This window comes from Schistocerca serialis, chromosome 10 (genome assembly GCF_023864345.2).
Source record: "Schistocerca serialis cubense isolate TAMUIC-IGC-003099 chromosome 10, iqSchSeri2.2, whole genome shotgun sequence".
Classification (NCBI taxonomy): domain Eukaryota; kingdom Metazoa; phylum Arthropoda; class Insecta; order Orthoptera; family Acrididae; genus Schistocerca; species Schistocerca serialis.
Window position 1 is genome coordinate 146,194,850 of NC_064647.1, and position 17,958 is coordinate 146,212,807.

At 41.7% G+C, this 17,958-nt stretch overlaps 1 protein-coding gene across 1 annotated transcript in view; it reads left to right on the plus strand.

The window, feature by feature from the left end:
• LOC126424620 (luciferin sulfotransferase-like) overlaps positions 1-17,958 on the plus strand; it is a 65,346-nt gene that overhangs the window by 10,227 nt on the left and 37,161 nt on the right. Inside the window, exon 3 of the mRNA XM_050087357.1 lies at positions 4,601-4,742. Coding sequence (XP_049943314.1) covers positions 4,601-4,742 — 142 coding nt within the window. The remainder of the gene's footprint in view (positions 1-4,600; positions 4,743-17,958) is intronic.

The window sequence follows — 17,958 nt, forward strand, 5'->3', positions numbered from 1 at the left end:
ATAACACGAAACATTTGATATTGGGTTGCCTATCTCAGTAAATATAGGCTGTAACTAAATCTCTTTAGGACATGAATTGAAGTTTGTGTTGAGGAAGGCAATCGACTTTAGTAGTTCATGCAGCAATGGTGCTCCCAGTGGGGCTGTGGTGTAGTGGTGTAACGGTTAGTATATCTGGCTCATAAGCAAGGGAATCTGGGTTCGAATCCTAGCTGTAGCACAAATTTTAATTCATTTCTTCAGCTTCCATCATTCTCGTAGTCTCCTTACAGACTTTGAGGACAGTTCCTTTCGCAAAACAAGAAGAAAATATCCAGTAAACATGGGCTCTAAAAATCGTACCGTAAGACCAGTGAGCACTTGTTAATGTTCGACACTGTGAAACATTTCTCTTCTACTGCGAGCTCTTTGCTTCCCGAATATTTAGAGGAGGTTATACGGACCAAAACCATAAATAAACGTCCAGTAAACATGGACCCTGATATGCATAATTTAAAAGCTATGAGCATTTGTTCATCTTTGTTACTGTGCAACACAGCTCTTCTACTGAACAGTCGGTCTTTAAAATTGCATTTCGGAGCTCATGTTTACTGGATGTTTTTTTCCTTGTTTTTGTGTAAGGAACCTGAGCTCAAAGTCTGTAAAAGGAATTTAGATACACCCTGTAGATCTGCATTTTTGAGGAGTCTACTTTGAGCAAAGCATATTTTTTTCGTTTTTCTCTCTTTACACACACATGTTTGTATGGTGTTAACCATCATCAGGACGTTTCTGTTTATTTTTCTTGTCAGTCTTCTCCAGTACAGCTGACATACTGGTGGAGCAAGACACTGTGGCCCCCTGATTAACTAACAGCTTGTTGATCCATCTTTCGAACGCAGCACAGCACTGATTCTTTTTGGCATGGATTAGACAAGTCGTTGCTAGGTTACCGGAGGCATATGGTAACAGATGCCCTCGCATAGGACTCACATCTCCCGAAAATTACGGGCCTGTGAGTGCAGAGCTAGGTCCGATACCGTTCCATTTATGTCCTATCAGGTTCAGACCAGGCTAATTACGCGGTCACAAAATCAACACGAGTTCCCTGTCCTGCACTTTAAACCACTCGAGTACGATGCTGACATTCTGCCACGAACTGTTATCTTGCTGGAAGAAGCCATGGCCGTCGTAGAAGACATTAAGCGTGAAGGGATGCAGTTGGCCAACAGTAATATTCACGAAGTCCACAACTGTCATGGTGCCTTCGACTACTACCAGAGATCTTATGGACACCCAGGTGAGTGTACCACATAGGTAGCAGACTTAAGTTAAGAGAATTAGTGTGTAACAAAGTGGGATAGTGAAGAACTCCGGAATGATGAGACGCGTTTTAGCTTCGCTAAGGATATGAATACTGTGTTATAACGAACACTAGAGTAGATAGTTCACGTGAAGAGGAGTGGACATGTCTAAAACGGATCACGATGTTCGACAGTGAACTTACATACAAGGAAGGTAACTGCAAAGAAATCTTGGGTAACAGAAGTAATACTTCAATTGATTGACGAAAGAAGGACTTATAAAAACGTTCAAGGAAAGAGAAAACCCTTAGGAAAGAAGTGAAAAGGAACTGCAAAGCAGCCAAGGTGAAATGGCTGCAGCAAAGATGGGAAGAAATCGAAGAAGAAATTATTGTCGTTAGGAGACTCAGCATCCAGAAAAGTCAAAACAACCTTTGGAGAAATTAAAAGCAAGGTGGTAGCATTAAGAGTCTAATGGGAATGCCACTGTTAAACGCAGGTGGAAAGAGTTCATGGAACGACTTTTCCAATGACGTTATAGAAGAAGAAATTGGACTTGATTTTCGAGGCATAGGAGATCCAATGTTAGTCATAATTTAAAAGGGTTCTGGAAGATTTGCGGTCAAATAAGGTAGAAGTGATAGACAACATTAGTAGGTTATCAATACCAGTTCAATCCATTAAACCAGTTTCTTATTTCAAAGTCACTGAGAAGATAGGGGGTTGTGGGTTGCACATTCGGTGTCAGATCGCACACTTGGATGACTTATAATCGTAGTCCCCCACCCCACTTCCCTGCCCACGAGGAACCACTGGGAATTGGTCAAAGTCACGCAGAAGAAACACTTTCTCCTTTCCTCCTCCCCCCCCCCCCCCCCCCCGGCTCTCCTCCCCCATTTGATCAATCAGATTGAAGCACCCTCTCCTGATCTTCATCTCTAGGACACTTGAGTGGGTAGGATTCACTCTGAAACTGTACAGCATAGGGGGAGGATCAGATAGTGTCTGTCTGTTAATAACAAATTTCATTGACTCATGCCACTCGGTGTCTATATGTTAAAACAAATTAACACTACCAATAGAGACCACACCCTGGCAGAGATGTTTCTAATCTCATTCTTCGAGAGTGTTACATGTTTATCCATATTTTTCTACATTTATGGTACTTTCCCCAACGTTACATAATTTTCACTCATTTTCGAATTTTTTCCGTATTTCGCAATTTTTCGTACTTTCTACGGATTTTCGTATTTTATCCAATTACGAGAGCTCCATCCCACTATTATCCACATCGGGTCAATGCGATGATGCTCTGAGCCAATCACAATGCAGCATGTTCACATATTATTTGTCACTGCTATTGAAGCATGTGCTCCCTATCATCATCTTTCACGGGGTGACAATTACTGAACTATATGAAAAATCACGTAAATTAGTTGCAAACTACGGCGTGCACACATTTTATTAAACATGTAAACGTGACTACAGATATTCGCATTTAGATTATGAGATGTTCGAATGCCTGCCATCATTGGTGATGATGTGGCACAGACGAATAGCGAAATTCTGCATGACCCGCTTAAGTGTCGGGACATCGATGCTGTCGATGACCGCCTGAGTGGCTGTTTTCAGCTCAGCAGTGGTTTTAGGGTTATTGTTGTACACATTGTCTTCAACATAGCGCAACAAAAAGGAGTCGCATGTGTTCAGACCCGCAGAATATGGCAGCCAGTCGAGGCCTCTGGGTACCCCAAAGCCGGAATGCGGTCCCCAGAGTGCTCCTACAGAACATCAAACACTCTCCTGCTTCGATGGGATCGAGCTTCGTCTTACATGAACCACATCTTGTCGAAATCAGGGTCTCTTTGGATAATGGGGATGAAATCATCTTCCAAAACCTTCGGCTTTCCCATTCTGTCAAGTAGTGTAGGCTGAAAACTTGGCAGGCCTGAAGACAGAGTGAAATGCTGTTGCAGGCGCTAGTGTTTCGGAGGACACCGATCAGCGGACATTGTTTGGGGGAGGGCTGGAGGGGAGAGGGGAAGCGTTTCCGCAACAGAGGATCCCTACGTGTCCCCATGGTGACCCAATAATATCGTCAGTTACGATTGCAGCTGGAATGAGATCCTCAAGGCTGGACCATGGATCAGTAGAGTCGTATCGCATGTTTGGATGGATCACGTTTCTTGCTGTACCCGGCCGTTGGTAGTTTCTGGATATGACGCCATCCAAACAATCCGCTGCTCAAAATGAGCCACATACCGCAGGCCGATGGGGGTAGTATTTTGCGACAGGGGACAATACCCTGAGCGCATGGGACCTGTAGTAGTATTCGAAGGCACTCTGGCAGCTGTGGCTATTTTTGAGACCATCTGCACCCCATTATGCTTCATGTTCACCCCGCCGGTTGTGTCATCGTCTGCCACGATAAATATCCGTGTCACAAGAAGAGAATCGCGCTACAGTGGTTTGAGCAGCATGATATGGAGCTCTCGTGGATGCGTTGGCCACCAGATTCGCCTGACCTGAACAGAACACGTCTGCGGCGCTATCAGGCACTGGTTCCGTACCCACGAATCTTTGCATAGGTATGTGGTGCCCACATACCTCCGGTAAGCTACCATGGACATACCGAATGTACGCCACGCAGAGCTGCTGCTGTCATGCGTTCCACAGGTAGAGTAACACGCTATTAAGCACGTGATCATAACGTTTTTACTCATTAGTGTGTGTCAGCCTGTAAGACATTTTCTCTTGTAGCGAACCGCTTTTTACACCACCGACCCATTACAAGCACCATTTTGCCGTCATATATTTTGTTGAACCTGCCTCCAGCCATGGGAACATCATGCTGCTACGATTCTGCAACAGTGTGAGCTACTGTATGTCGTAGTACATGTGTATTAGTAAAAATTTAAGAAAAGGACCCGATAATGACGAGGTACATCACAGACTTAGAATCCGAGAGCACGTGATGAGTGCAATTCTCTAAGAAAGCCTACAGTCCCAAAAAATGGCTCTAAGCACTATGGAACTAAACATCTGAGGTCATCAGTCCCATAGAGTTAGAACTACTTAAACCTAACTAACCTAAGGACAGCACTCACACCCATGCCCGAGGCAGGATTCGAATCTGCGACCGTAGCAGCAGCGCGGTTCCGGACTGAAGCGCCTAGAGTCACTCGGTCACAACGGTCGGCCCTACATTCCCTAAAAAGAAGACCTGCCTTTATTTTCTGTTTATTTTTTTCGAGTATTTTCTCGAATACGGAAGCCGTGTTCAGCAACAGCCTTAGGACGCATAGCATGTGTTCCAGGTTGTCATCGATCATCACTGGCGTGAAGAAGCCGCCCGTGCACTCGATCGACATCGCGAAGAACTCCAGATCGCCGAGGCTGATCAAGAGCCACCTCCCGGTAGAACTTCTGCCCAGGCAGCTCTGGACCGTCAAACCCAAGGTATGTCTCCTACCTCTCTCACGCAATCAGACGGCAAAGCAGTGATTATTACATCTACTATCCTCAACCCGTCTCATCCTAGTCGACTAACATTAATTTCTACTGCTGTATCCTGGACACCGACAAACACACACACACAAATATATATCCACTACTGGCCATTAAAATTGCTACACCAAGAAGAAATGCAGATGATAAACGGGTATTCATTGGACAGATATATTAAACTAGAACTGACATGTGATTACATTTTCACGCAATTTGGGTGTATAGATCCTGAGAAATCAGTACCCAGAACAACCACCTCTGGCCATTATAACGGCCTTGATCCTCCTGGTCATTGAGTAAAACAGAGCTTGGATGGCGTGTAGCGGTACAGCTGCCCATACAGCTTCAACACGATACCACAGTTCATCAAGAGTAGTCACTGGCGTATTGTGAAGAGCCACTTGCTCTGCCACCATTGGCCAGACGTATTCAATTGGTGAGAGATCTGGAGAATGTGCTGTCCAGGGCAGCAGTCGAACATTTTCTGTATCCAGAAAGGCCCGTACAGGTCCTGCAACATGCGGTCGTGCATTATCCTGCTGAAATGTAGGGTTTCGCAGGGATCGAATGAAGGGTACAGCCACTGGTCGTAACACATCTGAAATGTAACGTCCAGTGTTCAAAGTGGCGTCAATGCGAACAAGAGGTGACCGAGACGTGTAACCAATGGCACCCCATACCATCACGCCGGGTGATACGCCAGTATGGCGATGACGAATACGCGCTTCTAATGTGCGTTCACAGCGATGTCGCCAAAGACGGATGCGACCATCATGATGCTGTATACAGAACCTGGTTTCATCCGAAAAAATGACGTTTTGCCATTCGTGCACCCATGTTCGTCGTTGAGCATACCATCGCAGGCACTCCTGTCTGTGATGCAGCGTCAAGGGTAACCGCGGCCATGGTCTCCGAGCTAATAGTCCATGCTGCTGCAAACACCTTCGAACTATTCGTGCAGATGGTTGTTGTCTTGCAAACGTCCCCATCTGTTGACTCAGGGATCGTGACGTGGCTGCACGATCCGTTACAGCCATGCGGATAAGATGCCCGTCATCTCGACTGCTAGTGATACGAGGCCGTTGGGATCCAGCACGGCGTTCCGTGTTACCCGCCTGAACCCACCGATTCCGTACTCTGCTAACTGTCATTGGATCTCGACCAACGCGAGCAGCAATGTCGCGATACGATAAACCGCAATCGCGAAAGGCTACAATCCGACCGTTATCAAAGTCGGAAACGTGATGGTACGCATTTCTCCTCCTTACACAACGCATCACAACAACGTTTCAGCAGGCAACGCCGATCAACTGCTGTTTGTGTATGAGAAATCGGTTGGAAACTTTCCTCATGTCAGCACGTTGTAGGTGTAGCAATTTTAATGGCCAATATATATATATATATATATATATATATATATATATATATATATATATATATATATATATATATATATATCCGCCAGATAAATGTATACACACTTTAAGGAACGAAAAGTATTACTTACGTGTTTTTTTTTTTTACGTTTAATAATTGATGACACGTGTTGTATAACCTTCTGTTGAGCACATGATTACTTTAAATGTTCAAAATGTTCACCGTTGGCGGCAATACACATAAGAGAACAACGAGCGGTCGGTGCAACTACGTCAGTGAATATTACAGCGGAGATGACTGCACATGTCGCTGCAATCTCCTAGCGAAGTTCCTCCAGCGTGCTAGGCTTACATCGATAGCCGTTATCTTTCACAGTTACCCACAAGTAAAAGTCTATAGGTGTGACTTCTGGCGGCCGTGGAGGGAACTCAATGGGCCCTCTTCGACCAATCTAATGCCCCGGAAAATTGTCGTCCAGGAAAGCTGATACGGTTAGTTGGTAGTGTGGCGGCGCCCCATCCTTTTGGCAGAAGACTTCTTCGTCAGCTCCGTAATGTGCACGTATACCTGGCAAAACTTATGTGCGTAACATTTCCAGGTACACTTCTCCAGTGACACTAGCATCAAAGAAAACTGGTCCTACTAAGACCCTAGATGATAGTCCACACCACACATGAAACCCTGGTAGATTGACCGCTTTATCCACATAAACATGCACATTTTTCGGTGCCTAGTACACACTCTTATGCCGATTCACGGTTCCATTAATTTTGCCTTGTCCCGCGTCACTCCACACTACCTTCGTCACAAATTGTTCGTCGTCAGTTACCATTTGTTGATACCATACGCAAAATTGCGTTCGGCGATCAGGACCGTGTAATGACACATTCCTATGCAGAGACATACGATATCTTAAAAGCTGCGCCAAAGATAAATTGAGAGGCATGTATACTATAATCTTTGTAAAGTTCACATTGGATTCTCTTTTGTTTGATACTCCAAGGAGCTAAGGGACACTTTCGATTGTTGCCTTGTGGAGGATGGACGTGATTTTTGGACTGTGCGGAAAGGCAGCCATATGGTTGGTAATTATGGTTTGTGCGACGAGCACAGCAAGTCTTATTGTGTTGTGAATAAAAAATAGTGAAAAGTATCGAAGTGTTACGAAAATTATTTATAGCGACGTAGCATAGTATTCCTTGGTTTCCACCGTCTTCGTGAAGTGAACCGATGCCGACTCATGATGGTACACACGGTCAACAAAGAGAAGAACATCGATGGCGACTAATGAATTAATATTGTGGCAGAAGGACTAATTCTACGTCTAAGGTGAGAACTCTGATTAAATCAACAATGACGTGGAATTTAAAATGTAAAATGTTTTTTATTTATTTCGCCACACTGGCGACCGCTGACAGGGACAGTGCTGGTGGAACAAAGAGTAAGTACTTCATTGTTGTGCTACAAATGTACTTGTACTAATTACTGTTTCTCTGTTACATGACGCACATGGAAAATGACGAATAAAGTGAAACAGTATTAACTGTATAAACGGATAGCACAATAACCAGAAGGAACAAGGACAAGGATTTACAAAACTAACGTAATCGTGAGTGATGCAGTTCAGTCGGAATTAAGGTAGGAAAGCGCAAACGCATGCAGTGGCTGCACCTTGGCTTAGCTCCACTTAAAGCAGAACCTTTTCCTGTCCATATTAAAATCCTGGTAGTGTTTGTGGCAACACACAATTACACTTTGATAATTACTTTTTATGTTCAACAATCGCAGAATTAGAAGACGTAGTGCGCCATCTTGTAAATTTCCGACGCGCAACAAATAACAATCGCGAGATATTTTTATTAATTCAACTGCGAGAGAATTTAAAGATTTAGATTAACAGTAAAGTACAGATAAAAATAATATCTTCACAATGGAATCGAAGAACTTTAATTTGACAAATGTTCATGGACACGTCACCGATTCTGACAATAGTGACGTAAATGATGACGTAATTAGTTTTTCAGCACAACATAATGTAGAAGTAAATACAATTCAATTGCACTCCACAGGGATTAACAATAACGAACCACTTGCAAATGAAACCTTGTGCACAGTCGATGAAGCATCGATTACCAGATCAGATGAAAATATTTCGCGTGAAGTCAGTGAACCTAGCCCGGTTTCGATTCAATCAGACCGTGGCAGAGAAACAATGGCAACAAATAATGGCATAAATACAAACACACAAGCTTCGTCAGTTACGCTTGAGGCATTATATAGTCTGATGTCAAATGTGAGCGAGAAACTGGCGAATCTAGAAATAATGACAAACACAAAATTGTCAAACATGGAAATTGGGTTCCAACAGCAGTTTTCAAGTGTAAACACGCAATTTGAAAACATACACAGACATTTCGATCAACGCTTAAATAAACTCACCAATGAAATCGATCAAAAGATCGAAGACAAAGTCATCAAAATCCGTCAATAGTGTATACAATGTATTGGCAAATGACTTAGAAAAGAAATTGTCAGATCTTACAACCAAACAGGAACAGGAACTGTCAGAAATAGTAGAAACACACAATCAAACACAAACCGTACAAAAAGAAATACATGAAAACGTACAGGCTATTCAATTAAATTTAACAAGAGTACAGTCCGCATGTGAAGAAATACCTGACCAAGTTAATAAAGTTAACGAAGAAGTCGGTTTTCTGAAACAGGAGACTCGACGTATCAACGCGGACATTATCAAAATAAATGAAACTTTAGAAAACGGTAGTGTAAATGAATCAATAACTGACCGGGAAACAAAACTTTTTGAAAAATTAGGTAATGAAATCAAAGTAGCCGAGGACAGAATACGCAAGGAAATTGCTGGTAGACTGAATGTTTCAAATGACTTGCCTACGTCAAGCAACAGGCAGTGCGACACTTATTCGCCCGTGCCAGATTACGATGTAAATAACGCAGAACATGACGCGCCCTGTCCGGCGTATGTGCACGCACCGGCACAGGCAAACAATGGCTATTCGCCAAACGCGGTGCTGCAACAGGCAGTAGGCGTGTCGCCTTGCATCTCGACGATTCTAGTCGATGAGAGCCTGTTGAAACATAGACAGTTTCCAGTTTTCTCCACAGAATCCAGAAAAACTCATCCAGTCGTATTTGTAAGAGCATTTAAAAATGTCTTACCAAGAAACTGGACTGAGGCACAGAAGATTAGATATGTAGTAGGCTTCACACAAGGCGACGCACTTTTGTGGGCCACAGACATGGCTGAACAGTGCGTCACCTACGAACAATTTGAACGGGCTTTCTTGGAGAAATATTGGTCTGCTGGGGTCCAAGAAAGACTGCGCCGTGAAGTATTCAAACCACAACCGTTCAACCTCAAAAACGGCGGGTTGAGAAAGTATTTCGAAAAGTACTTGAATAAGACGCGCTATTGGAACAATCCAATACCGCACGTAGACGTTCTCAAAATTCTGAAAAACAGACTACCCGCGAATTTACGCGAAAAATTGGTAACCATACCGGAAAACGACCTTGACTACTTTCTTTCCGTGCTTGACTCTATTGATCTAATATACGAAGAGCCGAGCACAAGTAATCGGAATGAATATTCCGGAACCAATCAAAACAACGGTAACGGATATCATTTTAATGGCAGTGGACAAAACCCACACAGTTGGCATCCGTATGCGACAAGGCCAAATAATGGAACCTGGAATTACGGGAATCGGAGGAATTCGGCGCCACAGAGACGTGAAGACCGAAGGTATAGTACAGATTACGGTCCACGGCGGTATGGAAATGATAGAAATCACGTGAATGATTGGTCAGGCCCGCGTGATGAAAGGCGGCACACAAATGAAAATTACAATAGTTACAGTAATAGGAATGACAGACCAAGGAGGAATAGCGACGGCCGGTCGCAAGAAAATGTTGCACGCAGCGGTCCGGAAACTAATTGGCGACAGAATAACCACTCAGTACACTTTGTAGATGTAACGGACAGTACTGAAGCAACGCCGTTGTCTCCCCCGGTAAACAACAATCGGTCGTAATGAGCCCCCACCGGCCGACCGATTTGACAACAGGGGGCACAAACAAGCACACATTACATCTTAGACAATTATTTTTAAGATATGATCAGGATGCGACCGTAGAAGATGATCTATGTGAAGAAGAGATGAAAGCACCGCACAAGGTAAGTGACCTCGTGCAAGCTGTAATAACAGCAAAGATAGGAACTATAATTACCAACGTAATTTTAGATACAGGCGCATCTACGAATATTATTTCTAACAGTTTATTTAAAGAAGTTTCGAAAGCATTAAAAGTACCAGTGTTGCCAACGGAAAATTGTAAAATCTTGACAGCTGTAGGTAACAAGTCAAAAAGTATTAAGTGGCAGACGCAAATACCTGTTACCATTAGCGATGTCACGATAAACTGTACATTCTTGATCGTTGACAAGTTAATCGTCAATTGTATTTTAGGCATGGAAGTTTTCCGGCAGCATAAAGTAAACATCGACATAGGCAGTGGACTTTGCTATTTCCGAGTGGGCAGTCGTAGTGTGAAGGTCAATCTTGTAAAGTCAACAATAGATCGTAATGGCCAATCACAGAAACAAGCTGAAGTAAAATTAGTTTACCCACAAGTTTTATGGATAGATATTCCTTTCCCCGAACAATTAGACACGGAAATAATTAACGAACAGGCCGCCCACGAGAAGGTAGGAAAATCCACTTGTCTTTCAGAAACTCAACAAAATGAACTAGCAGATCTTATTTATGAATACCGAGACATTTTTAGAAAACAGCCGACAATAATCAAAAATTATGAATACAAAATGGAAGTCTACCCACATAAAACGTACTGCCATAAATCATATGCGATACCATGGGCAAAGAAGGAAGCGGTTCGCAAAGAAATAGATAGAATGGTTCTGTGGAAGGTGATAGAACCTTCACATTTACCGTACTGCAGTCCCATCCTAGCTGTTAGCAAACCTGACGGATCAGTCAGATTAGTACTTGATGCGCGGGAAATTAATAATATTATCGTACCAATACGCACTAGGCCGGAGAATTTAGATGAGCAATTGCTTAAATTTCATGGAGTGAAATATTTAACATCCGTTGACATGAAGGCTTCGTATTGGCAAATAGCCCTACATAGTGATAGCAGAAAATATACTGCGTTCATTCATGCTGGCAGAAGCTATCAATTCCAAGTACTGCCATTTGGACTCAACGTGAGTGCTGGGGTGTTTATAGAGGCTTTAGACAGAGTATTGGGTCCAAAACTGATTAGCAAAGTGACGTTGTATGTAGACGATCTCTTGATAGCCACGGAGACCTGGCAAGAGCATGTAGAATTGGTACACAAAGTGTTCCAAAAGTTCCGAGAATATGACGTCACAGCAAATTTTAAGAAGTCCGAATTCGGAAGGGATCGAATAAAATTTTTAGGCCACCTTATTTCACCAGGCGGAATTTTACCAGATCCAAAAAAGCTTGATGCCATAAAATATTTCCCCTCACCACAAACACGTAAACAATTGAAAGCTTTTCTGGGGCTCACGTCATTTTTTCGAAAATTCGTGCCCAAACAGTTACTGAATAGTGATTACCTACTCAACCTTTTAAGGAAAAACCACACATGGTTGTGGACAGAAAAATGTGAGGAAGATTTCGTAAAAATCAAACAGGCACTCATAAACGCACCCATTCTGAAGCATCCTAACATGAACTACAACTTTTGTTTGAGCACGGACGCCTCATGTCAGGGATTAGGCTCTTGTCTGTTCCAATTAGTAGATGATAATGGAAAACAGAAAGTAAACATAATTAGTTTTGCCAGTAGAACGTTAACGGAATGTGAAAGAGCCTATTCGGCAACTGAACTTGAAGCGTTAGCTGTAGTGTGGGCTTTCCGCAAGTTCCAGTACTATCTCTGGGGAAGGCATACACGAGTGTTTTGTGACCATCAAGCACTATCGTTTTTACTCACATGCAAATTGTTGCACAAACGGATTGCACGTTGGTGTTTATTCCTCCAGGAATTTGATTTCGAGATAGTTTATATCAAGGGTGAACAGAATGTAATTGCCGACGCATTATCGCGCTTGCCACAAGGTTTGAGCGAGTTCAATGAATTGATCGAACAGACTTCCGATTTTAGAGTTTTTCTGATGCATGATGGCACATTTCAACCATATTACAGAAAGATGTGTAAGGACATGAGCAAACTACAAAAGGAAGACAATAGATGGAGACAAGTTATGCAAAAACTGCAGGCAGATGACAATAGTACATTGAAACCACATTACACAATGACAAACGATGTTCTTTTCTACAGGCGCAATCCACAATCCAACACCTGGCGTGTCTGCATCCCGGAAGAATACATAGACAATTTGATAAGACACACACATAGAGTATGGGGACACTATGGGGTATCAAAATGTACAGCGAAAATATCAACGTATTGTTACTTCCCAAATCTCAGACGCAGGATTGAACAAATAATAAAAAAGTGTACAGTATGTCAGAAGGTTAAACATCTTAATAGATCTTGTTTGGACGTATTACACCCTATCATTCCAACTAGACCAAGAGAACTAGTTTCCGTGGACGCAGCAGGACCATATCCACGAGCTAGGGGAGGAGTTAGATATGTGATCGCATTTTATGATGTCTTCACAAAGTACTTAAAAATGTATGCTATAAAAGCAGTACTGTCGGGATCAATAATCAAACGCATGATAGAAGACTACATACCACTAGTGGGAAAACCGAAAATTATATTAACTGATAATGCAACAAACTTCACTAGTAATAAATGGAAAACATTTCTCGAATCTCAAAACATAAAACATATATTGGTATCCAAATTTCACCCAGAATCGAGCCCGATTGAGAGAAATTTTAAAGAATTTAATCGCTTTATAAGAACTTATGTACCAAATAAACAGACAAAATGGGTAGAATACCTAGCTCCATTTCAGCATATTGTAAATAATTTAATTCATACTTCAACAGGCTTTACACCTACAGGGTTAATGTTTCAAGGCACAGAACTTGACGAATGGGCTAAACCTTTACCTAAATTAGCCACAAAGGAAATGACACTAGGCGAAAAGGTACGTCAAGCATTAATACAGATGGAAGAACAAGCAGAAATAAGGAGAAAGCAGTTCAACAAAAAGATAAGAAAGGTTACAGAATTTAACATTGGACAGGAAGTACTATTACGTACCCACCCAAAATCCTCTAAAATTAAGGCATTAAACAAAAAGTGGCAGTTGTTGTATGATGGCCCTTTCATTATAATAGACAAACCTAACCCAGGATGTTATCTGTTAGGTAACACACGAACGGGCAAGGTGAAAGGGTTATACCCCCACAAGGACATCAAGGAATTTTTTCATTAAAGGTTATATGTTATTTTAGTAAAATTGAAATTGTACAACCTTGGATCACATAGTAAAATTGCTGTCATTAACCTAAGAAACTTGCGAACAACTGGGGGCATATGCCAGCTTAAAAGCGCATATTTAACCAAACCTAATGAAACATGTGTTACTGTGAGTCTTAACACTATAAAAATAAACCATACAGTACTTTTGTAGTCTAACTCAGTTATTTAAGAGAGGGGAACAAAGACAAATTAGCGCGAAGGTCAGAGTTTGTTCGCTTGAGACGAGCAACAAACCACACGTCGAAGTTGCAATCCAACGCTCAGCTCATGAGCACGGGATAGCTGCATGTCAAGACGAGGTCATTGGCCGCGCTGTAGGCAGCGAGCCGGGGAGAAATCTTCCCCCCTTCCATGTCCGATCAGCTGAGCGTATACAAAGCGCAAAGGCGCATGCGCGGTCGAGTCCAGGTGTCACGTGACTATTACACGATGGTGGCTATCACGAATAATGTTCACCAACAATGCAGAGTTTTCCCCGCACCTACAGTCCAGTCGTGGTACGTAAGCGCGCATGCGCGGAAAGTTTAAAAGTTTTGAGACCACTCTTACTATGAGACACAGAGACGAAAGTCATTCAGAAACAAGAAAGGAAAGGGTACACAAGTCTTGTAAATAGTAACTCAGAAAATTTAATTATAAGCTGGTATTACGTAATAAAAGTGAACATGCAAGTACATACTGGTCATGGACGGTATTGTAATATTATATTATACTGAGTAAAATCTTAGCTTGTACGGAAGGAGAAAGAAAATAGAAAAAAAATAAATAGATAAATAATGCAGATATATAACCGGAAGAAAGGCTATGTACACGAGAACAGCACACAATTACATATAGGGAAAAAGCAGGAAAGAGGAAATCAAAGAGATAACGCATACATTTACATTACACAGTAGATAGCGATTTTCAGAATGAACAACAAGGTAAACGCGGGAATTTTTGTGACTAAGGAAAAGAGTGACACAAGCTTTAAAATAGGAAAATAATAAACAGATCTATGCAGCGTGAGTAATGAACTGAATCGCTCTCAAAACAAATACCTAGAGTTTATAGAGAGAGAGACACACATTAACGTTAGGAAACACCTGAAGTACTCAGCAAACAACTTTGTAGAATATATAAGCTATACACGAGGGTACATGTACGAAAGCTAAAGTGTAAAGGAGGAAAATAGGGAATGTTGCGCATTAATGGACTGTAAGGCAGTTATGTATGTAAGAAGAAATATTTAGTTGTAAGTATTATTAGTATAAGGGACGATGCTCAGCACACCCTGAATTATTTTGGAATATTGAAGGAATGGTGCAGGGTACCGAAAAAGGGCCCCACCAGCAAAGTGTATATTTTAGTGGTAGATATTTTTTTTTGTGTATAAACGTATGTATGAATGTGTGAAAGGCGAAAGAAGCCCTGTACATGTACGGAACTTAAACAACGTAGAAGTGTATAAGGAAAATTAAATTGTAAGACAACCTCGTATAAACAGGTATACCTAACGTCAGGAAACAACTTAATTAAAACTGTAAGACTCTACGAGGGTACGAGAAAAGGTGAAAAACCTGACACAAAGTGCAATATTAGCGATGCTTCACTCATGTATGCAAAAGGAAGGTATGAATTACTTTACCCACTTGAAACATGAAAGGAAAAAATCATGTCAAAATTATATGTTTCACACATATTACAATTTACAGTCACAAAGAATGAAAATGATCTCGCCGCTATACGAGAAACAGGTAAGTAGTGTGATCGACGACCTGTAAGCAAAGGAATCGTCTATAAAATGAATTATGAACAAAAGCGTCGTAAAGAATTTCATGCTGCACTGAAGCTATGAAAGTCTGATTGTTCGTGTACATAGATTTTCATGACAACCGATGCATTAAAATGTCTGTATTTTTTCTCCCATGATAACACAAGACGCCTATAAGCGCACTTTAGTTGAAGATGATACACGCAAACAAGGGCGTGCCGCTATTATGAAACTCTGTACATAGTAATAGTAGTTACACCCTGAACTTCAAAATTTTATGTTTATATGTCCATGTTAAGGTAGGAAGTTTTATTAGGGTTAACGATTTATAAGCACACCAGAACGTGCTTAAGCACAAAACACTGTACATATTAGGGTTATGCTGCATACAAATGGTTATTTCGTGCATTTTCAGATTTTATACGCAAAAAACCGTAGCATACACGTAGTCGTTGCCACTACCCTAAGTAGAAGGTAGAAAATTCACTTCCCAAGCTTCAGTGGAGCGGCTACAGCTGTATTCTCTGCATGCTGATGCATGTCGTTGCGTGTGAAGAATACGTAATGGAGGTAAACCTTAACTTATACTCGAGTTCAAGAAGGAAAACAAAGGACTTGTTCCTTCTAACAGTTTAATGGGAAAAGGCGAGTGTGTGTGTCAGTAAAATCCAAGACGAAGAAGCCACTATGAGTGGTCAAAATTTTTTTCAATTTTAGTCGATAGTTTTTTCCTGCAGTTAATGTAAACAATGTATTGTATGTATTATATGTTATTCCATTGTATGTGATGTATTTTGTATTTCATGCCAAGTCCCGTGACTTACAAATTATGTGCATTGACCAGAAGTATTGAGGGGAATGAATCTCAGTACAATAGGTAAAAGGGGTTAATGCGAAGAAAAAAAAGTGTAGTGAAAAGGAAGTTTCGATCGCAATACTCGCGGTTAAAGTGGTGTGTGTGTAGAAATTAAAATTGTGCAAAGTAGTGCTACGTTGCAAATGTCAGCGACCCTAAACAAGTGACAGCGAAAATTGAAGCTTGTATCGTCAAACGACCCATGGCGTCACAGTAGGAAAGGACAATGCCAAACAAGTTTGACACGGTACGCTTCTTACCAGGAGCTGCATCGACGGGATCGTCCTCCGCCGCGCACATAGTGTGGTGTGTTCTTCGGGGCACATATTCCAATGTACCTCGTCGTATCCAGTCTAAGTACTGGAAGGAACTACAAAAAGCACACGCATACTGAGGTTCGGAAGTCTTGACGGTACCCGCACGTCGGTGTATATTCAGTGCACTGGCGCGCGCATTCAACCAACGTCGCCAGCTAACGGACGACCAAACAATCAGGCGCGCGTATCACCCGCCCATATTCAACACGGGCTAGCGAACAAAGCTCGTCGCCCCAGAATAAATACAGAAAGCAATACAAGGACTTAATTTTCACCTCGGATGAGGAAGGAAACATTTGTATGTAACGTTGTATTCAGTGTATATTTTATTGTACAAACTTTACTACATGATGTCATTTTCTCAGTATTAACCAGAACTTTGTATATTAGGATTAAGGTTTGTAAATATTAGCATAAGTATACCAAAAAACTGACACACACTCAGAAATACCAAAGAATTCACAGTGCCATGAAAATGAGACAATAAAAATGAAGTTTGTAAATAAAAGACCCCCAAACCTATCAATTGCAAGGTCGACTACTGTATCCTGTCAATCAAATAAAATTTTCTAGTGACAGTATACAGTAGGGGGGCAGTTGTAATGACACATTCCTATGCAGAGACATACGATATCTTAAAAGCTGCGCCAAAGATAAATTGAGAGGCATGTATATTATAATCTTTGTAAAGTTCACATTGGATTCTCTTTTGTTTGATACTCCAAGGAGCTAAGGGACACTTTCGATTGTTGCCTTGTGGAGGATGGACGTGATTTTTGGACTGTGCGGAAAGGCAGCCATATGGTTGGTAATTATGGTTTGTGCGACGAGCACAGCAAGTCTTATTGTGTTGTGAATAAAAAATAGTGAAAAGTATCGAAGTGTTACGAAAATTATTTATAGCGACGTAGCATAGTATTCCTTGGTTTCCACCGTCTTCGTGAAGTGAACCGATGCCGACTCATGATGGTACACACGGTCAACAAAGAGAAGAACATCGATGGCGACTAATGAATTAATATTGTGGCAGAAGGACTAATTCTACGTCTAAGGTGAGAACTCTGATTAAATCAACAATGACGTGGAATTTAAAATGTAAAATGTTTTTTATTTATTTCGCCACAACCGTCATCGTTAATCGCGTGCAGTAATCGTGGAATGTAAACCTTCCACTTTGCAGTATCCAGAATTCTTTGTACTCTTGTACTGCTAACCCCCACTTCACGTGCACATTGCGTAGCAGACTTCTGTGGAGAATTAACAAACGTTTCCAACACGAGAGCTGACGAATCAGGACTTGTAGCTGTACGCTGTCTTCCTGATCTTCCTTTGGGAATATCACAAATCGTTCCATGCAATTCAAACTTG